General features: G+C 33.7%; 3 protein-coding genes across 4 annotated transcripts; 1 reads left to right on the top strand and 2 right to left on the bottom strand.

The window, feature by feature from the left end:
* Positions 1 to 3,857: 3,857 nt before the first annotated feature.
* On the bottom strand, positions 3,858 to 11,906 carry LOC135133152 (tetratricopeptide repeat protein 39C-like). 2 transcript variants are annotated; one of them, XM_064061438.1, is made up of 8 exons: positions 11,549 to 11,906; positions 5,772 to 6,114; positions 5,332 to 5,722; positions 5,072 to 5,281; positions 4,856 to 5,024; positions 4,355 to 4,802; positions 4,088 to 4,308; positions 3,858 to 4,042 (listed from the first exon to the last, which is right to left on the bottom strand). In XM_064061438.1, the coding sequence occupies exons 1-8, from the start codon at positions 11,732 to 11,734 to the stop codon at positions 3,935 to 3,937; spliced, it is 2,076 nt and encodes a 691-aa protein (XP_063917508.1). In that variant the 5' UTR covers positions 11,735 to 11,906; the 3' UTR covers positions 3,858 to 3,934. The 2 variants fall into 2 exon arrangements, with proteins under 2 accessions (XP_063917508.1, XP_063917509.1); XM_064061439.1 differs by having other exon boundaries at positions 5,611 to 5,722.
* A 121-nt stretch (positions 11,907 to 12,027) lies between these two features.
* On the bottom strand, positions 12,028 to 20,687 carry LOC135133153 (apyrase). Its single transcript, XM_064061440.1, has 4 exons — positions 19,920 to 20,687; positions 12,651 to 12,798; positions 12,364 to 12,597; positions 12,028 to 12,313 (listed from the first exon to the last, which is right to left on the bottom strand). The coding sequence occupies exons 1-4, from the start codon at positions 20,519 to 20,521 to the stop codon at positions 12,110 to 12,112; spliced, it is 1,188 nt and encodes a 395-aa protein (XP_063917510.1). The 5' UTR covers positions 20,522 to 20,687; the 3' UTR covers positions 12,028 to 12,109.
* A 181-nt stretch (positions 20,688 to 20,868) lies between these two features.
* On the top strand, positions 20,869 to 24,123 carry LOC135133154 (luc7-like protein 3). The gene is made up of 6 exons (XM_064061441.1): positions 20,869 to 21,074; positions 21,122 to 21,561; positions 21,701 to 22,033; positions 22,080 to 22,243; positions 22,293 to 22,365; positions 23,866 to 24,123. Exons 1-5 carry the CDS (start codon positions 20,970 to 20,972, stop codon positions 22,322 to 22,324), a joined length of 1,074 nt encoding a protein of 357 aa, XP_063917511.1. The 5' UTR covers positions 20,869 to 20,969; the 3' UTR covers positions 22,325 to 22,365; positions 23,866 to 24,123.
* Positions 24,124 to 26,368: the final 2,245 nt, after the last annotated feature.

Below are 26,368 nucleotides of genomic sequence, written 5' to 3'. Positions count from 1 at the left end.
TCTTTTATAGTTTGCCTTTGTTTTTTCTTAATATGCATAGTCATCTTTTTACAACAAGAAACTTAGAACATGGTTAAAATGGTAAATTTGTTTAGGGAAATATAATTTGTGCAGTTACCCCTCGGTCTGACAACGAACAAAAAAATTATCGGAATTGAGATAGGGTGGGTGGGCGGGGCTTATAGTCTGCCTCCTCTTACTATTGTTAATTAATGACAACGTTAATATCTTGTTAGAATTTTGGGCAAAACTGTTAAATTTTATAAAGTTACATTTTTTACTCTTAGCAACCAAATTTTTTGAAAAAATTAACACTGTATAACCATATTTTACAATTTAACTTAAAAATTACAAAAACGGAATGCTGTGAAATCATGGAAATATTTTAAGATTATTTGAAACATGTTAAAATTAAAGATGTTAGTAAATAAAAAAGCAGTGTGTTTTAATTGCTTTAAGACAGGTATATCTTTTTTTTGTTTTAAAACATTTTTTTAATTATTTTTTTGAAGTACCTTTTTCACATAATTCAGTACACAGAGCAACAATTTGCATTATTTAATATGTAGTTAAACAAATACAAATAAATAAATAAACAAATAATGGAAAAAATGACACAACAGCGAATTTAAAAATTTTTGAAATTTTTAAGGAAACTAACCGTGGAAACTATGACTCTATTAAATAACAAATATCCTCGATCACTCATTTTATTGGACGAAAAGTAGATTTTTTATATTAATAAATAGCAGAATCTAATCAACAAAGGTAAAACTAATTCCACCCACCTCCACCTTTGAATTTCATTGGCTTAACTGAATTTTATTTTGTCAAGGGGTCGAAATACTTAAAAAAACTTCAAAGTGGCCCCTCCCACCCACCCGGTTTTCTTCTCGATCACTCATTTTATTGGACGAAAAGTGGATTTTATATTGATACATTGTAGAATCTGAATAAAAAAGGTAAACTTAATCCCACCCACCTCCAATTTGGAATTTCATTGGCCTATTTTAGTTTCTGTGAGACGAAGATTGAATTTTATTTTGTTAAGTGGTCGAAAAAAACTTCAAAGTGCCCCTCCCCCTACCCCATCCCACCCTTCCCGTTTTCCTCTTGATCACTCATTTTATTGGATGAAAAATAGAATTTGTGTTGATAAATAGTGGAATCTAAATAAAAAATGTAAAACTAATTCCACCCACCTTCACATTTCACTTTCATTGGCTAATTTTAATTACTGTGAGATGAAGATTGAATTTTATTTTGTCAAGTGGTTGAACTTCGATCCATAATATATAATAATATATAATAATAATACTAAATGTAACATATGTAGTAACTAATAAATAATAATCCATATTTCCTTGCCAAAATGTACCATTTTAACCATAGCTTAAGTTTCATGTTATGAAAAGAAGTCTACACATATTAAAACAAAAGGCAAAATGTAAGCCCGCCCACCCGCCCTATCGCAATTGTGATGATTTCTTTTATTCGCCGTGAACCAAGACAAGAGTGATTTTGGCAAATGAGATACCTTCTAAGAAAAGAGAGGGTGGGTGGGCGAGGCTAATACTTACTAAGATAAGAGTGATTTTGGCAAATGAGATACCCTCTGAGAAAAGATAGGGTGGGTGGGCGGGGCTACTACCTGTTACGACAAGAATGATTTTGGCAAATGAGAAACCCTCTAAGGAGCTTAACTGCAGAACACTTATTTCTTTACAAGAAATTAAAAACATGCTCTTGAGTATCGTGTTGTTCAAAGAGTACTATGTATATTAAGAAAAAAAGGCAAACTATTAACACCGCCCACCCACCCCATCTCAAATGTGATGATTTTTTTATCCTTAAAAACTTAAAACACGTTTAAAATGGTAATTTTTTGGAAGGAAATATGGATTTTGCAATTAGGCTCCGCCCGTAGGTCTGCAACGAATGAAAACTTCATTACTATTTAGATCAGGGGAGGTATATAAATCACTCTTATCTTAGCAAGTATTAGCCCCGCCCACCCACCCTCTCTTTTCTTAGAGGCTACCTTATTTGCCAAAATCACTCTTGTCTTGGTTTACGGCGAATAAAAAAAAAACATCACAATTGAAATAGGGTGGGTGGGCGGGGCTTATAGTGTGCCTTTTTTCTTAATATACGTAGTCGGCTTTTCAGAACAAGAAACTTAAAACATGTTTAAAATGGTAAATTCTTGATGACAAATATGAATCTTGCAATTAAGCCCCGCCCCTCGATCTGACAACGAATGAAAAATTCATCACAATTGGGAATTGAGAGGGGGGGCAGTTGTGGGTCGGGCTTAATTTTTGGCTTTAATTTTTTCTTAATATACATAATATTCTTTGAAACACGATACTGAAAAACATGTTTTATATGGTAATTTCTTCTAGAAAAACAATACGAGTTTTGCAATTAATTTCTGCTTCTTTTGCTCTCGACGATTAAAAAAAATTATCACAATTGGAATAGGGTAGGTGGGCGGGGCTTATTGTTTGACTTTTATCTTAATATTGTCACGAAACTGCTAGTTGCCCTAGTTATGTAAAGATTGCCTCATGCCATGCTTGTGGGATGTCAGCAAAAACCTCTTTTTGCTGGCATTACGGAAGCTTAGGTGGGGGGAGTGCGGACTGACGAAAGGGGCAGTCGGTACTAACTAGGGACAGGGGAAGGAAAAAAGTGAGAGAAGTGAAGTGACGCACCGTACCCCCTAAGGATGGAATTTGTAATGTAAGTTGAAATATATTTAGTTTATTTAATGTATTTGGGATTTTTATTCTTAACGTCGGATCGGGTAATTATCCTTAGCTCTACCAATCTCTCCCCCGACCCGGTCGTGACAATATACGTAGTCGTCTTTTCAGAACAGAAAACGTAAAACCTATTTAAAATGGTGAATTCTTGATGACAAATATGCATAAAAAAAATCATCACAATTGAGATAGGGTGGGTGGGCGGGGCTTATATTTTCCCTTTTTTCTAAATATGTGTAGACTTATTTCGACAACAAAAAACTTATAACATGTCTAAAATGGTAAATTTTTGTAGTAATCAACTCAAAGCTTCCACTTTTTAATTTACTTGAAACTGTTAACAAAAAAAAAAACACAAAAAACAAAAAACCATTCCATTTAATAAAAACGGTTTTCTAACATGTCTATGGAAATGGTAGTGGATCAAATTGATGAAGATTTTACCCTAGCAAACCAAAAAGACTCAAAAACGGTTTTGTCGTAACATTTATTTTATCATTCGAATTATAATAACTTCAATTACACATAACATACAAATAAATTTCTCTAACAAATAAATTCAAAATGTGCAAATTTGGACGGACATCAAAATATTAAAATACAACAATAATAATGATAATAAAATATCAAATACGTAACACATTTCAACGACCCTTCTAAGATACTTAGGGTCGTTGTCTGCTCTAGCTCTTTGAAATCATACAAACCTCCATGAGCTAAATTTGTACTAAGTAAAGTACCAAAAATATATAACTAATCTATCTTTGTGAAAGAAGTAGACAAAAAATATGTTTAGAATGCACTGTTATTGTATATGAACAGGTCTTCTGTGGTTTACTTAGCTCATATAGCTGTATATATTTTCGCAAAACTTGCAGGTTAACCTCAGCTCCGAGCATACAGATACAACTTCAGTTAAAACTGAGTACTGTTTTTTGTTTTCTGTATTGACTGTGCGTATACTGATAGAAGTATACTCATGTCCACTCTACAGTGTGAGTCAATTCCAAAAAACAAAACGTAGAGTTAGCTTACATTTACTATTAGTTATTAAGTGCACTAGATAATTTAGTAAGAAAACACTGATGGTATAAAATTATTTTTAAATATTGCAAATAGCTCTATGTTACATTTCGTTAACTTCGTAAATATTGTCTAACTTTGGTCTACAAGTGCTTCAGCATTGAGTGGACTCTTATATTGAGCCTCTGCTCGAAATCATAATCCTTGTAACAAGAAATATTCTGTAGAAGCGTTTTACCCTCGGCTTTGGTCTAAAACCCAAAATTAGTTACAATCAAACCCACCAACTCACCTACTTCGTTTGTTTTGATCATCAAAGCTCCTAGCTCGTAGTGCGAAAAAGCTGAAATGTGAGCATCGACGGCATTACTGGGCAAATCCTTCCTCAGCTCTAGACACAACTTAAAGTTTTCGATCCCCTTAGGGTACTGCCTCTGGATGCAGTAGCAACAACCTAGAATCAGTTTCGACAGACCCAACATCGGCTCGTTTCCACTAGTCGGAACTGCTTCGCAGTCTGCAAAAAACCGTTTTAACCTCACTTTAACAAAACCCAAACGGACCTAGTTTGATATTTTCTATGTTTTGGGCTGAACAACTTGGTAACGCGTTCCAGAGATACAGCATTTCGTAGAGGAGCAGTTTCCAGAAAATGGATGGTAACTTGGAGAGATCGTCATCGTTGGACGGACAACATTTAGCTCTTCGGGCTAAAAATTCATCGAGCTGATTGCCTCTGTTGGTTGGAGTCGTGTTTTTGATTTCTTTAATGGTGGTTAAGTTGGTGAGGTTTTGACAGGAACCGCAGCATATGGCCGCTAGGTAGCTGTAGAAGGCTCGGCTCCATCTGCTCCAGGACTTGAGGTAGGTGAAGGTACTTTCTGCGCTGCAGTAGTCGAGTTGGATTAGGTGGCACCAGCCGACTTCGTGCATCGCTAGGATCTTAATTTCTCTTTGAGCGGCGTGGTCAACGGACGATTGGAACGATTTAAGAGCATTTGGTATGTCGGACTGCAACCAATCACTATTAGTAACACATTGATAATAATTGTCGTGGTACTCACGCTCAGTCTGTTGACTCTTCCTTTAAAGAAAAGAAATAGAGCTGAGAGTCCATATTCCGTCTCTGATTCTTGTAGTAGCTGCGTGGCTGCGTTAGCCCCCGCCTGGACGTTACTCCCATCCAGAGCATAAAAAGGCCTCACTATCGTGTGGTACCACAACAGCGACAACCTAGAATAAACGGGTGAGATTTGGTACTACCACACGTGTGTACAGACGTGGCTAGAGGCGCCCTCATGTCCACCCCTTCTCTGGCATACATCAAACACGAAACACCGTTTTGTCTGTTCCCGCCAAAACCCAAAAAATTGGTGAGTTTTAGCAGAGATGGTGGCAGTAATGATATACCTAACTGGAATAGACCATACCCAAAGGACACCGCTCCCATCAATCTTTCAATCGTAGGTTTATCAATCTGGGCTCCTTTCCTACAAGTTCCAGGTTTACATTGTGGTACTAGCGCTTTTCCGGTACTCACAGTTTTTCTGTAGGTGAGAATAGATGAAAAGTGGAAGTGAGGTAGGCTAGTGATAGCGAACTGGTGAAAGAACTCCAGTCCGTTTTGTGAACGTGTTTGGATAAGGCGCTGTTGACCGAAAACGACTTCTTTAGAAACGTCATCGCAGAAGCGTCTATGCTACTTCTGCTGCAGTTGTTTTTCATGGAGTTGGGAGTGGAAGCTCCGGAAGAGTCGTGTTGGGAGTGGGTGTGATGGGACAAGATGGCGGAATGGGAGTAAGGGATTTTTTTAATATACCCGTTGGGGGGTGGATCGGGTTCGGATTTCGTCGCTTCGGAGCTCGGGGGGCTGCTTTCAACACTACCGGGAGTACTAACAGGGGTGGTGCTCGTGGTTTCCATAACCGCCTCTACAAAACAAACTTTAAACCTAGTTGACATTCTATACGATAGTAGTACCTGGCAACTGCTTGTCATTGTCGCCGATTATCTCTTTATACAGTTGGAGTATCTCCTGGTAGGTGCTCTGGTACACCTTCCAAGCCTTCCTCAACACCCACCCGCCTTTAAAGTACCCCGAAATGTCTTGCTGTAAGAACGTTAAAATCGCTAAACACACTTGGGAATCCGCTAGAATGATTTGAGTTTCCAGAGTTTGAGCCAGTGAACTGTTATCACTAGAACCGAAGGCTTTCTTCATTGATTTAAACCACCCGTTCTCTGAAGTGCACTTCCGTTCAACCTCTTTGAGGACAGATGTCGCTAAATTGAGCTTATCTTCTTCGAAGGTCATTAAGGCATCCTGCAATTGATTTGGTACTAGTGCGAAAATTATAGAGGCGGTTAAAGTTCCTAGATTACTAGTGGTACTAGTTTTAGTAATCTTAGAACTTTAGAGTCGGTAGCGTGAAAAAGAAAAATCGAAAAACTCAGAATCAAAAAAATGGAGAAATTGAGGAATCCAACAATCGAAAACAACGAAAATCGAAAATTGAGAACTTGAAAAATCAAAGTATCAAAAATCGAAAAATCCAGAAGTCGAAAATCGAAAAAATGAAAAATTGACAAATCGAGAAATTGAGAATATGAAAAATTGAAGAAACAAAAATTGAGAATTCGAAGAATCGAGAAATTGAAGAACCAAAATTTTGAGGAATTGGGAAATCGAGAAAACTAGATCTCGAGAACTCGAAAAATTGAAACATCGAAAACCGGAAAAAATTAAAATTGGGCATTCGAAAAATCGAACATTGGAAAAATCAAAACAGAAATTTGAAAAATCTAAAAATCGAGAAATTGAGAGCTCGGAAAATTGAATCAAAATGAAAATTCCAAAAATCAAAAAACCGAACAATCGAAAATTCGAGTTTTCGAGAAAATGAAAAATCGAGAATTCGAAAAATCAAAATGAAAATTCGAAAAATCCAAAAATCAAGAAATTTTAAAAATGGAGAAACTGAGACATGAGAAATCGAACAATAAAAAAACTGAGAATTCGAAAAATGCAGAACCAAAAATTTGGGAAATTTGGTAAATCGAGAAAATTAGAATTCGAGAATTTGAAAAATCGAAACATCGAAAAACCGAAAAATCGAGAATTGAGAACTAGAAAAATCGAAAAATGCAAAATCAAAAAACGGAGAAATTGGGAAATCGACTAATTTAAAGCTCGAAAAAAAGAAAAATCTGGATATCGAAAATCGAAAAATCACAATGAAAATTCGGCAGATCGATAAATAGAAATCGAATCGAAAAATTGAGAATGCGAAAAATCGCCAAATTAAAATGGAAATCGGAAAAATTCAGAAATCGAAAATAATACAGAAATTGAAAATGAAAAAAACTGAGAAATTGAGAAATCTAGAACTTGAGAAATCGAGAAATTGAGAATTCGAAAAATTGAAGAAACAAAAAATTGGGAATCGGGACATTGAAAAACCAAAAATTTGAGAAATTGAGAAATTGGGAAATCGAGAAAACTAGAATTCAACGACTTGGAAAATTGAAATATCAAAACAAAACAAAAAAACGAAAAATTGAGAATTCGAGACAGCAAAAAATTGAAAATTAATAAGTTCTAAAAATATAAAAATAATAAATCTTAGAAATTAAGTACTCGGACAATTAAAAAATCAAAACATCGAAAATTCAAAAAATTAAATACTTGAAGAAACGAAAAATTGAGAATTCGAGAAATCGAGAAATTCGAAAAATCGATAAATCGAAAAATCTAAACATCGAAATACCGGGAAATCGCAAAAGAGACAAATCTAAATATCGAAAATTCGAACCAAAAAATTGAAAATTCGAAAAATCGAATGATCAAAATGAAAATTTGAAAAATCGAAAAATTCAGAAATTCAGAATCAAAAAATGGGGAAATTGAGAAATCGAGAAATCGAAAAATCCAAAAATGGAGAACCAACAATTTGAGAAACTGAGAAATTGGGAAATCGAGAAAACCAGATTTCGAGAATTCGAAACTGGAAAATGACAACCGAAACATTAAAAATTGAGAAGTCGGAAAATTGAAAATTCGATAAATCAAAAATTTGAAAAATCTACACATCGAAAATCAAGAAATTGAAAACTCAGAATATTGAAAAATCAAAATGAAAATTCTAAAAATCGAGAAATTGAAAAATGCATAATCAAAAAGTGGAGAAACTGAGAGATGAGAAATCGAGAAATTGAGAAATCGAAAAATAAAAAATGGAGAATTCGAAACATCGAAAATTACAGAACCAAAAATTCGAGAAACTGGGAAATCGGCAAATTGAGAAATCAAGAAAACTCGAGGATTGGAAAAACTGGACTTTGAAAAAACGAAAAATTGAGATTTCGAAAAAGTAAAAAGTAAAAATTTGAAAAATTTAAAAATCGAGAAATTGAGCTCGGAAAATTGAAAACTGAAAAAATGGAAAATCAGAAAAATCGAAATTTCGAAAAATCTGAACATCGAAAAACCGAAAAATCGAGAATTGAGAACCCAAAATATCAAAATATCGAAAATCGAACAATCGAGAACGTGAAAATTCGAAAAATCAGAATCAAAATTCCAAAATCGAAAGATGGAGGAATTGAAAAATGTAGAGTCCCGAAAAATTAATAATCGAGAAATCGAAAAAACGAAAAATGCAGGACCAAAAATTTAAGATATTGAGAGATTGGGTAACCAAGAAATTGATAAATCGAGAAAACTAGAATTCGAGATATCGAAAAAACGAAAACTTGAGTATTCGAAAAATCTAAAAATTGAAAATCCAGAAATTGAGCACTCAGATAATTGAAATATTAAAAAATTGAAAATTCCAAAAATCGAAAAACGAAACAATTGAAGAAACGAAAAATTGAGAATTTGAAAAATTGAAAAATCTAAACATCGAACAATCGAAAAAATGAGAATTCGAAAATTCAAAATAAAAATTCGAAAATCGAGAAATCGAAAAATAAAAAAAATTGAATTAAAAAAAAAAGAGGAATTGAAAAGTAGAAAAATGCAGTACCAAAAATTGGGAAATTGGGAAATCGAGAAATCAAGAAGGCAAAAATTTTTAAAATCTAAAAAACGAAAAATTGAGAACTCCAAAAGGTGAAAATCCAAAACAATTGAGAATTTAAGGAATCGAAAAATCGAGAAAGCGAAAAATACAGAATAAAAAATTTGAGAAATTGAATAATAGAGAAATTGATAAATCGAGAAAATTAGAAATCGAAAACTCGGAAAATTGAAACATCGAAAAAACGAAAAATTGAGAATTCGAAAAATCTAAAAATAGAAAATCCAGAAATTGAGAACTCAAAAAATTGAAAAATTAAAAAATTGAAAATTTGAAAAATCAAACAATTGAAAAAACGAAAAATTGAGAATTCAAAAAATCGAAAAATTTGATAAATCGAAAAATCTAAACATGGAAAAACCGAATAATCCAGAATTGAGAACTCGAAAAAGCGAAAATCGAACAATCACAAAAGTAAAAATTCGAAAAATCAAAATTTGAAAATTGAATGATTGAGAAAACGAAAAATGCGGATTCAAAAAATGGAGACATTGAGAAACCGAAAACTCGAAAAACCAAGAAATTGGGAATCCGAAAAATTGACAATCCAGAAATTGAAAGATCAAAAAATGCAGAACCAAAAATTTGAGAAATTGGATAATCGAGAAAACTAGAATTCGAGAACTCGAAAAATTGAAATATCGAAAAAACGAAAAATTGAGAATTCGAAAAATCTAACAATAGAAAATCCAGAAATTGAGAACTCAAAAAATTGAAATTAAAAAATTGAAAATTCGAAAAATCAAACAATTGAAAAAACGAAAAATTGAGAATTCGAAAAATCGAAAAATCTAAACATGGAAAAACCGAATAACCCAGAATTGAGAGCTCGAAAAGTCGAAAATCGAACATCACAAAAGTGAAAATTCGAAAAATCAAAATTCGAAAATCGAATGATGAGAAAACGAAAAATGCGGATTCAAAAAATGGAGACATTGAGAAACCGAAAACTCGAAAAACCAAGACATTGAAAATCCGAAAAATCGAAAAATTGACAATCCAGAAATTGAAAGACCAAAAAATGCAGAACCAAAAATTTGAGAAATTGGATAATCGAGAAAACTAGAATTCGAGAACTCGAAAAATGGAAATATCGAAGAAACGAAAAATTGGGAATTCGAAAAATCTAAAAATAGGAAATCCAGAAATTGAGAACTCAAAAAATCGAAAAATTAAAAAATTGAAAATTCGAAAAATCAAACAGTTGAAAAAACGAAAAATTGAGAATTCGAAAAATCGAAAAATTTAAACATGGAAAAACCGAATAATCCAGAATTGAGAACTCGAAAAAGCGAAAATCGAACAATCACATAAGTGAAAATTCGAAAAATCAAAATTTGAAAATCGAATGATTGAGAAAACGAAAAATGCGGATTCAAAAAATGGAGACATTGAGAACCCGAAAACTCGAAAAACCAAAAAATGCAGAACCAAAAATTTGAGAAATTGGATAATCGAGAAAACTGGAATTCGAGAACTTGAAAAATTGAAATATCGAAGAAACGAAAAATTGAGAATTCGGAAAATCTAAAAATAGAAAATTCGAAAAATCAAAAAATTGAATATTTGAAAAATCGAAAAATCTAAACATCGAACAACCGAAAAATCAAGAAAAGAGAACTCGAAAAATCGAAATAAAAATTCGAAAATTCAGAAATTCACAATATAAAATGGAAAAACTGAGAAATCAAGAACTTCACAAATCGAAGAATGCAGAACCAAAAATTTGAGAGACTGAAAAAATAAGCTAGAGCATTCGAAAAATGGAAACATCGAAAAACCGGAAAATCACACAACCGAAAAAATAGAGAAATTGACAAATCAAGAACTCAAAAAATCGAGAAGTTGAGAAATCGAAAAATCAAAAAATTTGGAATTCAAAAATCGAGAAGTCAAAACATGCAAAACCAAAAATCGAGAAATTTAGAACTCGAAAAATTGAAAAATCAAAAAATGAAAATTCATTTGAACAAGTGAATTTTTACAAAATTTTGCAAGGACACGTGTAGCAAATTTTGGAAAAATGGAGTGAGGCGTTTTTGATTTACTCAATACAATAAATTGCCTCATTCATAATTTTTTTAAACAACCCTCACCCTGTATAAGTAATTCTAAAAACTATGATAAACCATAAGTATAGAGTCATAATATTTTGCATATTTCAGAGAGAATTTATTCGGCAAAATTTTGTGGAGGGGATAAACAAATAAATTTTAATTAACAATTTACCATAATTACGATAACTTTAAAATGTTTACAAGATTTCAGAGCATTCGATCTTCTATTTCCAAAGTCAAGTTGCAAAATGTTATACAATTTTTACGATTGTAAATTTTGAAGATGTCTTCCCATTGGTGGTGGGGATAATTATCCAAATTTTGGTTAGAATTTTACCACGATATTTTAAATTTTAAAACACGAAAATTCCTCGACGGACTAAAAATAAAGGCGGATTCATAAACAACCAGAATGGAAGTATGTTATTTAGTGAATCTGGCAAAATGTATATTTTCTGGACCAATAAAACATTAAAACAAAAAAGAAGTGATTATGAAACCATGATCCAGAAATTATTGTTTTCTCTATTTTTAAAATTGTTGCCGAGAAAAACGACCTTTAGCTGCGCCAATAGTGCGACTTTTTTCCACGGCCGTCACCACAACACACAAAAATTACCATAAAAGCTGCGAAGGAATATCCTGCGCACATGGTTATATTATCTGGGTATCGGGAAAAGAGCTCTTGAGCCTCTCTCGCATTGTTGTTTATTAGCAGCTTAATCCCCCGTTTCGCCAGCACCCAGTCAGGCACTTCTTCGTCGCAAACCACGTTCGCCTTGTGCTCGTTTATTCCTGAAGCCATGCTAGTTTCGTCCCGATGGGGTGATCGATCAGTGGTATTGAAGCATGTTTTGGTTATTGTACTTGTTGGAGGGACTGCTGGTGGTTAATTACACTCACTAAAATTTAACGGGACGAATAACCGAAAACAAAACGTTTATTTTGACAGATGTGTCAATGCCACACTACTTGAAGGGGTGTTCATTCATGGTTTACTACGTGAATTATCGATTTCCACCCCTTTACGTCCCGGAAGGTGGCGCAGTGTTGTGTTTAGGAATTTCGGGCGCGGAGTGGGGGAAGGAAATGAATGGAGAATCGTGATTTTTTATTTAAATAAACAATAATTTACAAATATATTACAAAATTGCATGTACAATGTTCTATGTAAGGAATGCTAAATGAACTCGAGTCCTTCGTACTTCAAATCGGACATATAAAAATCGTCTAGTAATACTTCGCCGTGGATTGTGAAGGACGTGATGTAAGTTGAGGTCTTGCCGTCGAGTTCTTCGGTTCGCAAGGCCACAATGACCTGATCTTCTGAAGACGGGATGAATTTGAAACTGGAGAAACCTCTCGTGGGTTTGGAGTTCAAAATCTGCGAAAATCTCACTAGATACACACTAAACTCACCAAACTCAAACTCACTTGGGTTGTTTTAACATCGTAGAGATCCTCATTTGTGCTTATTAAAACCGAACACCCTCTGTGTTCGTCCAAGGATTCGTTGTATTGCTCTTTACTGCATCGTCTTGGTAAAAAGAACCAACGTCGGTGAACATCGGACCATACGCCACTTTCGTGGATCATATAGCCGGGCCAGTATATGCCCAGGACTTCCCGGAGGCGCTTAAACTCATCCACCCAATTCAGATGAGTCACCTAAAACCTGAGTTAAAATTTTTCATAAATCGTATAAAAGTGGAGATATTCACTTGACCCTTCGTCGTTATGGTTTTCACAAACTGGGGGTTGTGGTTTACTAATTGTCCACTGGGTGTTGTCCACTCTTTTCCCATGGAGCCCACGTATAAAACCTCGTCTTTGACGGTGGCCCACTCGGATTTGAAACCCTTGGTGTTTCTGTTAACAGCAAAAATTCGTGAAATTCATCTCCAATAATTACATTTAGAGTGTAATAAAGTTTATTGGTTTCATACGGTGGCGTTTGTAATTTTTAAGTGCGGTAATAAAATCGTGTTGATTAAAATTGTACTTTGAAGCTACTTAAAGATTTAATTAGGAGGACTAGATAAGAGCTCCAAAGTTTATTTTCAATTAAGCGTATTTTTAGTGAAACGTCATCTTATGAAAATAAATCTGCTATAGGCACAGTTGCAAGTAAATGTCACACTACAATTTTGATATTTGCACGGATATAAAAGTGTCTAGTGGTCGAAATTGACATTTTACTGTAAAATTTATTTTTAAATTTAAATTCGACCTTCAAATTGACATTTCATTAAAAATCGACAATCGAGAACTTGAGAACTCGGAAAATTGAAAAATTAAAATTAAAATTCGAAAAATTGAGAAACTGAAAATCGACAAATCGGGAAATGCAGAAACAACAATTTGAGAAATGGAGAAATCAAGAGATTAAGAAATCGGGAAAAATAGAATTCGAAAACTCGAAATATTGAAGCATCAAAAAATCGCACAACAGAGAATTGAGAATTCGAAAAATCGAACATTCGAAAACTCTAAAAATCGAAAATCAGCTAATCGAGAAATTGAGAATTCGGAAAATTGAAAAAACGAAAAATTGAGAACAGGAAAAATCTAAATATCGAAAAACCAAAAAATTGAGGATTGAGAACTCGTAAAACCCTAAATATGGAAAATCTAAAACCCAAAAATCGAAAAATCATAACATCGAAAAACGCAAAAATCGAAAAAATATTCAATTATAATATAACAAGTGATATGATTATTATCGATAATATTTCGAGTGAAACCGAGCTGCAGATTCAACGAGTGCGAAGCACGAGTTGAATGTGCTGCTTCGGTTTCACGAGCCATATCTTCGATTATTAATCATATCACGAGTTATATTCAACATGAGAATATAATAAATGAACACATTTTTTGATAATAGAATTGATTTCGTCGTTTTGAGCTTGCCCCCAACGTTGGCAAGCCATAAAAGACAAAAAAATTTATGAAATTCTAAAATTTGTCAATTTGACAGTTTTTAAATTTAGGTAGCAACAGACCACAATAAGGCAATAAAATTATTATCGCTGTGATAGACATGTAACTAAGGGCATGAACAAATTCTATTGGAAGAAATGGGATCATGTGTTACATGAATTATATTCTCAATAAAAAAAACGGAAAACTGAAAATTCGGAAAATCGAAACCTCAAATTGAAAATACCGAAAATTGCAAAAACCGAAAAATCAAATTGAAAATTCGAAAAATCAAGATGATAATTCCAAAAATGGAGAAATTGAAACTCGGGGAATCGGAAAATGCAGAATCAAAAAATGGAGAAATTCAGAAATCGGGAACTCGAGAATTCGAAAAATCAACAAATTGAGAATTCAAAAAATTGAGAAATCGAAAAATGTAGAACCAAAAACTTGAAAAATTGGTGCATCAAGAGTTCTCAGAAAATCGGAAAATGCAGAATCAAAAAATTGAAAAAATTAAATCGAGAACTCGTGAAATCGAGAATTCGAGTAATCGAAAAATGCAGAACAAAAATTTGAAAAATGGAGAAATCAAGAAATTAAGAAATCTAGAAATAGAATTCGAGAACTCGAAATATTGAAGCATAAAAAAATCGCACGTTGGAGAATTGAGAATTCCAAAAATCGAAAATTCGAAAACTCTAAAAATCGAAAATCAGCTAATCGAGAAATTGAGAATTCGGAAAATTGAAAAATCAAAAAATTGAAATTCGAAAAATCGAAAAATCCAAAAATCAGACGATCGAAAAAACGAAAAATTATGAACAGGAAAAATCTAAATATTGAAAAACCAAAAAATCGAGGATTGAGAACTCGTAAAACCCAAAATACGGAAAATCTAAAACCCAAAAATCGAAGTCATAACATCGAAAAACGCAAAAATCTGTTAGCGGTGAGCCTCATTGCCAACACCAATTCCCCTGCTACGCCACTGTCTTTATTTAACTGAGGTCGCAGAAGGTCAGAAAGGGCTGGTACGACGGAGGCGGTGCGAGAGGGTTGTTAAGTGGCGCTAGCGAAGATATGTTGGATGGCATTGCGTTGTGAACTATCACTAAATAGAGTTGTGTTTTCGTGAAGCCGCTGTTTTTGTTAAAATAAGCCCCCCGCGCTATTATCAGCTATTAAATCGAAAAAATACTCAATAAAAAAAAAACAGGAAAACAGAAAATTCGGAAAATTAAAAACTCAAATTGAAAATATTGAAAATTCCAAAAATCGAAAAATCAAATTGCAAATTCGAAAAATCAAGATGAAAATTCCAAAAATGGAGAAATTGAAACCCGGGGAATCGGAAAATAGAGAATCAAAAAATGGAGAAATTCAGAAATCGAGAACTCGAGAATTCGAAAAATCAACACATTGAGAATTCAAAAAATCGAGAAATCGAAAAATGTAGAACCAAAAATTTGAAAAATTGGTGCATCAAGAAATTGTAAAACCAAAAAAAAAAAAACAAAAATTGAGAATTCTAGAAATCTCGTAATTGGGAACTTAGAAAACTGAAAAATCCAAAAATTGAAAATTCGAAAAATCGAGAAATCGGTAAATAGTGTCAAAAAATGGAAAAATTAAGAAATCGAGAATTCGAAAAATTGAAAAATGCAGAACCTAGAAATGGAGAACATTGAGAAATCGAGAAAACTAGAATTCGAGAACTCGGAAAATTGAATCATCTAAAAATCGCACAACCCAAAATACGAAAAACTGAGAATTCGAAAAATCTAAAATTTGGAAAATTGAATAAATCAGAAAATTGAAATTCAAAAATGGAGAAATCCAAAAATCAAACAATTAAAAAAAAACGGAAAATTGAGAATAGGAAAAATCTAAATGCCGAAAAAAAATCGAGAATTGAGAACCCATAAAATCCAAAATATGGAAAATCTAAAAACCAAAAAATCGAAAAATCATACAATCAACAAAAAAAAACGTAAAATTGAGAATTCGAAAAATCGGAAAATCCAAACATCGAAAAATGGAAAAATCGAAAAAATATCAATAGAAAAAAAACGAAAAACTGAAAATTCGGAAAATCAAAAGTTCAATTAAAAATTTGAAAAATCATGATGAAAATTGGAAAAATCAAGAAATTGAAACTCGGGAAATCGGAAAATGCAGAATCAAAAAATGGAGAAATTCAGAAATCGAAAACTCGAGAATTCGGAAAATCAAAAAATTGAGAATTCTAAAAATCGAGAAATCGAAAAATGCAGAACCAAAAATGTGAAAAATTGGGGTGTCGAGAAATTGTAAAACCCAAAATATGGAAAATCTAAAACCCAAAAATCGAAAAATCATAACATCGAAAAACGGAAAAATCGAAAAAATATTCCATAAAAAAAGGAAAACTGAAAATTCGGAAAATCGAGACCTCAAATTGAAAATACCGAAAATTGCAAAAACAGAAAAATCAAATTGAAAATTCGAAAAATCAAGATGATAATTCCAAAAATGGAGAAATTCAGAAATCGAGAACTCGAGAATTCGAAAAATCACCAAATTGAGAATTCAAAAAATCGAGGAATCGAAAAATGTAGACCCAAAAATTTGAAAAATCAATCGGAAAATTCAAACATCGAAAAATGTAAAAATCGAAAAAAACATTCAATAAAAAAAAAAACGAAAAACTGAAAATTCGGAGAATCCAAAACTCAGATTAAAAATTTGAAAAATCAAGGTAAAAATTGAAACTCGGGAAATCGGAAAATGCACAATCAAAAAATTGACAAATTCAGAAATCGAGAACTCGAGAATTCGAAAAATCCAAAAAATTGAGAAGTCTAAAAATCGAGAAATGCAGAACCAAAAATGTGAAAAATTGGGGTGTCGAGAAATTGTAAAACCAAAAAAAAAATCGAAAAATTGGGAATTCGGAAAATCGAAAATTGGAAAACTCGTAACGTTTAAAAATCGAAAGTTGGGAAATCGAAAAACTGAGAAATCGGTAAATGCAGAATCAAAAAATGGAAAAATTGAGAATTCAAAAAACCGAAAAATCTAATCGACGAAAAACCGAAAAATTGAGAAATCCAAAAACCGAAAATCGAAAAATCAAGATGAAAATTCGAAAATCGAAAATTCGGAAAATGCAGAATAAAAAAAATGGAGAAATTAAAAATCGAGGATTTGAGCAAAGGAGAATTCGAAAAGTCGATAAATCGAAAAATGCAGAATGCAAAAATTGCGAAATCGAGAAAACTAGAATTAGATAATTCGGACAATTGAAACATTGAAAAACCGTAAAAATCGCACAACCAAAAAAGCGTAAAATTAAGATTTCTAAAAATTAAAATGAAAATTCGAAAAATCAAAAGATCCAAAAAATCGGACAAATGAAAATACGAAAAATTGAGAATTAGAAAAATCTAAATATCGAAAAACCGAAAAATCGAGAACTGAGAATACGAAAAATTGAAATTTCGAAAATTGAAAAATCCAAAAATCGAAAAATCATACAATAAAAAAAACAACGAGAAACTGAGAATTCGGATAATCGAAAAATTAAAACGAAAATTCGAAAAATCAAGATGAAAATTCGAAAAATCGGAAATTCTAAACATCGAAAAATCGAGAATTGAGAATTAAAAAAATCGAAAATCGAAAGACCCAAAAAATCATACATTCAACAAAAAAAAAAACGAAAAATTGAGAATTCAAAAAGTCAAAAATTCAAAAATCGAAAAAATATTCAACAAAAAAAATGAAAAACTGAAAATTCCGAAAACCGAAAAGATGACAATTCGAAATATCGAAAAATCAAAAAATACAGCATCAAAAAATGGAGAAATTAAGAAATCGGGGACTCGAGAAATCGAGAATTCGAAAAATGCAGAACCCAAAAATGAAAAAATTGCGAAATTGAAAAATCGAGAAAACTAGAATTAGAGAACTCGAAAAATTGGGAATTTGAAAAACCAAAATGAAAATTCGAAAAATCAAGAAATCCAAAAATCAGACAATTGAAAAAACGAAAAATTGAGAATTGGAAAAATCTAAATATCGAAACCGAAAAATCGAGAACTGAGAACACGAAAAATCGAAATCTCCAAAACTGAAAAATCCAAAAATCGAAAAATCATATAATAAAAAAAAACGAAAGACAGAATTCGGAAAATCGAAAAATCAAGATGAAAATTCGAAAAATCTAACATCGAAAAATCGAAAAACGGGAATTGAGAACTCGAAAAATCGAAAAACCCAAAAATCATACATTCAACAAAAAAAAAACGAAAATTTGAGAATTCGAAAAATTGAAAAATCTAAACATCGAAAAATCCACAAATCGAAAAAAGATTCAATAAAAATTCGGAAAACAATTTGAAAAATCATGAAATCGAATCGAAAAATCAGAAAATGGGGAAATTAAGAAATCGAGAACTCGAGAAATCGAGCTTTCGAAATATCGAAACATTGAAAAATGCAGAACCAAAAATGAAAAAATTTCGAAATTGAGAAACTGAGAAATCGAGACAAATAGAACTCGAAAAATTGAAACCTCGAAAAACCGAAAAATAAAATAACCAAAAAAAAAATTGAGAAATAGAAAAATCGAAAATTTTAAAAATCAGACAATTAAAAAAACGAAAAATTGAGAATTCGAATATTCTAAAAATCGAGAAATCGAAAAAATCGGAAAAACGCAGAATCAAAAAAGGGAAATAAAGAACTCGAGAAATCGGGAATTCGAAAAATCGGGAAATCCAAAAATGCAGAACCCAAAAATGGATAAATTGGGAAGTTGAGAAATCGAGAAAACTAGAATTCGGGAACTCCAAAAATCGAAAATCGGGAAATCGAAAAATTGAGAATTAGGAAAATTGAAAAATCAAAAAACTGAGAATTGAGAACTCAAACAATCGAAAATAACGAAAATTGGAAATTTAAAAAATCATACAATCAACATTAAAAAAAACGGAAAATTGAGAATTCGAAAAATCAAAATAAAAAGTCGGAAAATCGAAGTATTGAAAATTCGAACAATGAAAAAAATGAAAAATTGAGGATTCGAAAACTCGAAAAATCAAGATGAAAGTTTAAAAATCGAGAAAATGGAAACCGAAAAATGCAAAACCAAAAAAAAAAAATGGAGAAATCGATTACTCGAGAAATCGAAAATTCGAAAAAATAAAAGAATTGAGAAATCGAAAAATGCAGAACTAAAAATTTGGAAAATGGAGAACTCGAAAAATGCAGAAGCAAAAATTTGACAAATTGGGAAACCGAAAAATTGAGAAATCGAGAATTTCGCAAAATGGAAAAAGTTAACTATTTAAATTAAACGACCAGATTAGAGCTCCAAAGTTTATTGTCAATTAAGCATATCTTCAATGAAACGTCATTTAATGAAAACAAATCTATTATTGATATTGTGGCAAGCAAATGTCGCATCATAATTCTCAAATTCAATTCCCGACCTTGAAATTGACACTCCAAAACAAAATAAAACGTACAAAAACGAACCTGAATAAACTAAATTAATGCAGAAATCGATTATTTGAGATAACAAATGATTAATGACGACCAACATTGAACGTCAATTTAGCACACGGTAAAAATACTGATAATAATTTATTGAAAATAATAAATCAAATCAGTGTTGCGAAGATGTATTTAATCAATTTAAACATTCAATTGCGTCAATGAGGCATTTTTCTAGGTTTTGTTTTCTAGTTCAAATTTTTTTGTAAATAAAAATCTTCCAAATGTGCTTTTTTTATTTACGCTCTTTTTTTGCTGCCTGAGAACACAGTCCACCATCTTTTTTCATTTCTGACATTCCAAAACAAAACACAGGTGAGCATTTTGACAAAATGTCTGGTGTCAAAAATGTTAATGAATGTCATGCTTACATAAATGGATCTTCTAACACAAGTGTCATACAAAGTATTAAAAATTGGCGGGAAATTAAATTTAGTGTTTGTTTTTATTTCAGGGATATTTATTTTTAACCAACATAATAAATCAAATGTGGTGACTTTAAAAAAAAAAATAGTACCCATACTCACTTGCCATCTCCGTCCATCAGCAGCACCCATGGAATCGCCTTATCATTTATAATCTCAAACACCAACCCCGTCCGATCATCAAACGTCAACAACCTCCCATCGAAAACAACCAACTCCGACAATTCCATCCCCCTTCCTTTATGTGAGTAGCTCGTAGTAAGTCTAATCGGACTAGTGCGATCCCACGTGACCACCACAGTGTGCCTAGTCGGACTGTAGCTCAAATACCCCCTCATAAAGTGTGAATACCACTCATTCTTGTCACTGTCACTTCTCGAATTAGTGTCCAAATCAGCAATAACACCTATCCGAAACGTATGCATGGAACTAGTTTTAATAGGACTAGTCAAAGGATACGTGTAATTATAACTGCTACTTCTCAGCACGCTGCCCGAGCTGCCCCCTTTCCTGGGGAACATGTACAAAATGATCAAAACAAACAGTCCGATGAACGCCACTATCGAAATGAACTGCGTCTGGCCACGTATCGTTCGATTGACGATTCTGTAAGCGGGCTGTGCTCGTAGTGCTTTTCTCCAATCTTTTGAGGAACCCATCTCGTCGTCGGAGAGAAGTTGCATGCGTAAGTGATTTGGTTCCATTAATTTGATGCTTCATTAAGTAGCGGTGTGTATCACAAGGAGTTTGAATTTTTCTAAGTGATAAGGTTTACACGTATCGACATTATCACAGCTAGATTACTGGTAAATTTGTATTTTTAATTTCAACATTGCAACTTAACCTCTTTGGCAACTGTCAGCGTGACAGTCTGGTGAGTTGGCACGGATTGGAGCGGCAACTGTTGGACAGTGATATCCCCAAAACCCGACACTTGTACCGCATTTTTCGCCTTTGACGCTCAATGTGGTGGTTTTTATCATTCAGATTGTTGTTAGTAGAGTGCACGGTGCGGGTTTTCGTCAAGTCTCACCTTTTTTTAAGTAAAAATTCAATTAAAGTTAATTTAGTGTACCAATTTTAAAGACGAAAATTCCTAATTATTGACATTGACATATTGACAAATCAACAAAAGTCAAAAGGTTGTTAAAAATGGCTGTGCTAGCGGCAGCACAGCTTCTAGATGAGTTAATGGGGCGAAACCGCAACGTAGCCCCCAATGAGAAAGTCAAAGAACTGAATTGGGAAGACCCGGAGGTGAGTTATAAAATAAACCGGACTTTAACCTAACCTCACTCTTCCAGTATTGCAAATACTTTATGGTGAAGTTCTGCCCCCACGACCTGTTCGTGAACACGCGCGCCGACTTAGGCGCTTGCTCGAAAGTGCACGATGAAGAAGTTCGCAAGATGTTCCAACAGGCGAAGCCCCATCGCAAAATCCACTACCAAGAAGAGTTCATCCGGTTCTGTTCATCCATGATTAACGAAGTCGAACGCAAAATACAGAAGGGAAAAATGCGGCTGGCGCTCAGCGGAAAGTCTGAGCTACCCTCAATATCGCCAGCGCAGTCCCAGAAAAATCAAGAACAGATCAAAATCCTGAACGAGAGGATCAATGGGCTGGAGGCCGAAGCCGAGCAAGCGGGCACTGATGGTAATGTTGAACAAGCCCAGGGTTTAATGAAATTGTGCGACCAACTGAAAGAGGAGAGGGATGCTTTGAGGAAACAAATTGAAAACGGGTAAGTAATTGATGTAAACGAGTCATCAAGTGGGCCATGAAATTAATTTTTAATTGTAATTGTGTTGGCAGTGCCGCTGTTTGACAGTTCGTTACAAATATTGTGGAAAACATTTTGATTCAGAGTTGGCCTCTTTCAGGCACTGGAACGCCACTGCCGAGTTGGCAGCCGCCCAGGAGAAACAAATGGAAGTCTGTCAAGTCTGCGGTGCTTTTCTTATCGTGGGCGACGCCCAGCAGCGTATCGACGACCATCTGATGGGCAAACAGCACGTGGGTTTTGCCCGTTTGAAGCAGGCTCTGGACGAAATTACCGCCGTTGTTCAAACCGCCAAAGAGGAGCGGCGTCTGGGTAGAAGCAGAGTGGGCTCTGAAGAGAGACGTAGTCGTGAGTCCGAGCGCGAGCGTGAGAGAGAAAGAGACAGAGAAAAGAGGAGGGAGAAGGATTTGGAAAGGAATCGGTCAGAGCACAGGTGAGTGGGGGGTTTGCGTGACGAGGTGTTATCGAGCTATTAACAGGTCAGATAAAGAGAAAGATAGGAGAGATAAAGATAAAGAAAGAGAGAAGGAGAGGAAGGAAAGGGAGAGGAGAGACAGAGAGGCACGGAGGAGTAAGGAAAGAGAACGTGAGAGGGAGAAGGAGAGAGAACGGGAGAGGAAGCATCGCTCTGACCGGGATTCCGGTGAGTTTAAAATTTTGTGAGGCGTGGTTGACTAAAACGGTTTGTGTAGGAAGGAGTCGACATCATGCATATCGACGTTGAGTTGGTTCTCTCCGTTAGACCAGTAAGATCAAGCACTCCAGGTAGGTGGCTTTCTAGTTTACGTTTTAAATTTGTTTTTCAGCTGTCCTACAGGTTAGTGATTGTATAAGTGTCCTTAATTTTTTGTATTTTTTATAAGATATTTCGATTGCTTTTTCATTTTGAAGGGCAGATTTTTTAGTAGAATACCTACAAAAAGTTACTGCGATTTTCTAGGTTATGTGATTGAAGTAAGTTGAGAACTTGAAGAATGTGATAATGGCTTATATTTTTTTATTTGGTTGATACAGTAGAAATAATTAACGGAGTTGCGAAGAATGCAAGCCTTTATTATTTTTTTTTTAAAAGGATAATTTTATTTTTGTAAGTGTTCTACGACATTTTATGTGCAAGATGTATTCTTCACAACAATTGGACATATAAATGTGTTTTATTTGTCTTCTTTTATTGAATTTGGTGGAATAATAAGTTAAGACAAATAAGAAAATGAAAACAAAAAGAGGGAAAATATTAAATAAAAATGAAGACAAAAAAATCTACAATTTAACAGGTTTTTTTTAATAAACAGATTTTTGGAGTTGTTACTCCTTGGTGTGGAATTTGGTTAAAAGTTTCCCAGGATTGAATCAGAGATCTCAAATTTCTTTTCAGGTTTCCATCTTGCATTACTTGTTGACAGATAACTAAAAACTTAAGACATCGAAAATGACATGAATTATTGACGTAATTTTTAATTTGACAGTTGTTTGGCTGTAGTTGTGAACCTGGACAAGAAACGCGTTAGTGGTGCCAACATAATTTTTTTAACGTTAAATTTCCAAGGTTGCTAGACAATGTTTTTGTTTAAAGTATATTTTAAGGTCCGGATACATTAGTATGTTGTTTGTCAACGGGTCCGTAAATTGTATTTGCGCCTTTACAATACATTTTAGTTATTTTCAAGAAAACTTCTTCAATGAAGAAATAATTTTGTGAGTTGTTGTGTTTGTTGTTGCAACGCGAAGTCCAATTGTTGTGTTGATCTTCAATGAAAACCACAATTTCAAAATTATACCGGTCTTTGCTAATGCCTTGTGAAATTCCTGCGTGTGAACAGGAACGGTTGATTCCACTTTTTTTTCTTATGAGTTTTCAGCTGTATTCAGGTATCGATCGAGATGGTGTCGCCACTTGGTCACACTCACACATTCGGTTGTTTTTGTACTTACCTGACATTTTAAACGAGGTATTTATACATTGCACATAGGAGTACTACTCCATGCGACGTCGGTTTTATCCACCCGCTTTAGAATCGTTCCACTTGCAAAAAATCTGGTGAGAGCGGTGGCTAAAACCCGACTTTCGCTGTGTTAGCTCAAAACAATTACGTCGTTGTACCGAGGTATTTATCATGTTTCGGAGGAACGACTTTGAGTGGAGTCTTGTGATTTTGATGTTGGTAGTGCTGGGTGCTGAAAGTCGTTCCGGCCGAACTAGTCGGTCAATCATCCATAAACCACTGTCTCGTATCAGCGTCTCATCACTGGTCTGGATTTTTGCAGTTGGCAACAAACAGGTGAGGTTAACAAGCCATTACCAAGTACCAAGATGTTGATGTTTCTTTCGATTGCTCTCCGACTGGTCCGTTTTGGTCTTCTGTGCAATGAGGTGATGATTGTGTTTCCATTTTTTTATTTTAAAAACGTTTGTTTAAATGGAAGCACAGTTTTTTATACTCTTGTAAATTATTGTAGGTTAGGATATGTTAAAACAACTTTATTGTATGACAATTTAAGAATAAATATCAGTGACGTTGTTAATTTGTTGCCCCGGCGTCCTCACCTCTTCCGGTTAGATTTTAACATTAAGCGACCTTACCACATTTGGCTTAAATTAAGTGTACTTATACTGACATAAGTATAACAAAGTATCTTTATCAAGTTTAACAAAACCAGATAAATTTTAGAAATTAGAACTATAATGTTCAAGTAGATTAATTTTATTTTGGAATATAAAATTGAAACAAAAAACTCTGAAAACTTCATGTGAACAATTTGTTTATAAGCTAAAATTTCTGTACAGAAAAATTTACAGCTGAATTTGAAAGAAATAGTTTCGATCAAACCAGAGATATGTAAAAGACTAGATACAGATATTTAATGTTCTCGTGGACATACGTTTAGGCCCAAGATGTCAGTGTACGTTTATATCTCCCTCTTTTTCTCTAGCACGTACAATGGTAATCCGATATCTGAAGGTCTCGCTCTGTACGGCGCAACCAATCAGTTGGCGCAACGTTTGTCGTTGATGCCGTTCTTGTGTTTGTGCCGGTCCCTGTCAGACCAATCAGACTGTGGGTGGTTATGATTATTTACAATTGCCGCCATCAGAACGGGCCAATAACAAGACAACCACCTTTTAGAGAGTGATGGATGTAGCCTACACTTGGCAATCCATAGTACTGGTGCTGATATAGAAAAGGATAGGCGACACAAAGTATTGCTACTCTTAGATCATAGATGTTGGCCCTAGATCGGGAAAGCTATAACTGCATCTGTCTTTTACATATCTCTGGATCAAACCAAGTAAGGCGTCAAACGTAGGAGTGTTCTTAGTTCGTTGTTGTTGAGCATGCGCACACACACGTGATGACATGATTTTTATGGAGACGCCACGTTTGTAGAACAAAAATCCCCATAAAGAAAATGTTTGTGAAAAATGTATTCGAATGAACTTCAGAGTATAACTTGATAATAAAGTAAAATAAATCACCCGGAAGTCCATGCAGTAGAAGGATGTCTATTAGAGAATCTGTTTATAGATAGGTTGGTTTCACGTATGGTTTTGTTACATGTATATAATTGGTTGCATACATATTTTACAGAGTTTAATTTATGTAAATGTAATATTGAAAACCACATATTAGAACAGTATCATATACAATAAAAAAGTCGTTCGGTGGTTATGGTATGTGTTTTAAAAAATACTGAGTGACTATTAATGTTTGCGATTTTTTTGTTAGGTTGGTAATATTTTTAAAATTTAATTATGACTTACTTGATTGTCAAATTGATATTTATGACACTAAATCAGTGGCTGTCATCGTCTTAACCAATCAACACGTTTGTTATGCCTGCATGTGTCAAAATTGACAACCGTGAACCTACATACTAACATGGTAACCATAGTTGCCACTAATTCAGAATTGCTAACCTAAAAATTTGTTTTAAATGTCTGGTTCTGAAAAGAAAATGTAAGCCCCGCCCACCCGCCCTATCTCAATTGTGATGATTTTTTTTAATCGTCGAGAGCCAAAGGAGCGGAATTTAATTGCAAAATCCTTATTATTTCTCTATAAGAAATTACCATGTATATTAAAGAAAAAATTAAAGCCAAATATTAAGCCCCACCCATACCTGCCCTGAAGTTTTCATTCGTTGGCAGACCTAGGGGCGGAGTTTAATTGCAAACTTCATATTTCCTTACAAAAATTTACCATTTTAAACGTATTTTAAGTTTCTAAGGATAAAAAAAAATCATTACAGTTGAAATGGTGTGGATAGGCGGAGTTTATATTTTTGCCTTTTTTTCTTAATATACATGGTATTTTTTGAATAACAAGATACTGAAAAAAAATTCTTGTAAAGAAATAACTATTTTGCAGTTAAGATCCGCCCCCTTGATTCACGGCGAATAAAAAAAATCATCACAATTGAGACTGGGCGGGTGGGCGGGCTTACATTTTGATTTTTTGTTTTAATATGTGTAGACTTCTTTTCACAACATGAAATTTAAAACAACTTTACTAACACTTTCAATGTTAAAAAGTAACATAGTCTTGAACTTGTGGTTTAAGAATCTGCGTTGAATTTTTATCCTCTACCTTGAGATTTTTCGGTTATTCGGCTTTTCGATTTCTTGCTTTTTCAACTTTCGAATTGTCAGTTTATCGAAATTTTAGTTTTGGGAATTATCAGTTTATTTATTATTCAATTTTTGGATTATACAATTTCTCAATTTTTCAATTTCTCGATTTTCGGTTTTTCGATTTCTCAATTTTCCGAT

This window comes from Zophobas morio, unplaced genomic scaffold (genome assembly GCF_036711695.1).
Source record: "Zophobas morio isolate AGI-343-1 ecotype UQ-CSIRO unplaced genomic scaffold, CSIRO_AGI_Zmor_V1 ptg000021l, whole genome shotgun sequence".
In the NCBI taxonomy this organism is placed as follows: domain Eukaryota; kingdom Metazoa; phylum Arthropoda; class Insecta; order Coleoptera; family Tenebrionidae; genus Zophobas; species Zophobas morio.
This window is presented reverse-complemented; position numbering and strand designations above follow the sequence as displayed.

Bases quoted from the DNA above. Each gene is read 5' to 3' on its own strand.
- LOC135133154 (XM_064061441.1), top strand. From the start codon at position 20,970: ATGGCTGTGCTAGCGGCAGCACAGCTTCTAGATGAGTTAATGGGGCGA. The intron at 21,562-21,700 runs GTAAGTAATTGA...GGCCTCTTTCAG, and splicing joins AGGAAACAAATTGAAAACGG to GCACTGGAACGCCACTGCCG. The intron at 22,244-22,292 runs GTGAGTTTAAAA...CGGTTTGTGTAG, and splicing joins TCGCTCTGACCGGGATTCCG to GAAGGAGTCGACATCATGCA.
- LOC135133152 (XM_064061438.1), bottom strand. From the start codon at position 11,734: ATGGCTTCAGGAATAAACGAGCACAAGGCGAACGTGGTTTGCGACGAA. The intron at 4,803-4,855 runs GTGAGTACCACG...GATTGGTTGCAG, and splicing joins GAAGAGTCAACAGACTGAGC to TCCGACATACCAAATGCTCT. The intron at 4,309-4,354 runs GTCCGTTTGGGT...GGTTTTTTGCAG, and splicing joins CATAGAAAATATCAAACTAG to ACTGCGAAGCAGTTCCGACT.
- LOC135133153 (XM_064061440.1), bottom strand. From the start codon at position 20,521: ATGGAACCAAATCACTTACGCATGCAACTTCTCTCCGACGACGAGATG. The intron at 12,799-19,919 runs GTGAGTATGGGT...TGCTGTTAACAG, and splicing joins CTGATGGACGGAGATGGCAA to AAACACCAAGGGTTTCAAAT. The intron at 12,314-12,363 runs GTGAGTTTGAGT...AGATTTTCGCAG, and splicing joins ACGATGTTAAAACAACCCAA to ATTTTGAACTCCAAACCCAC.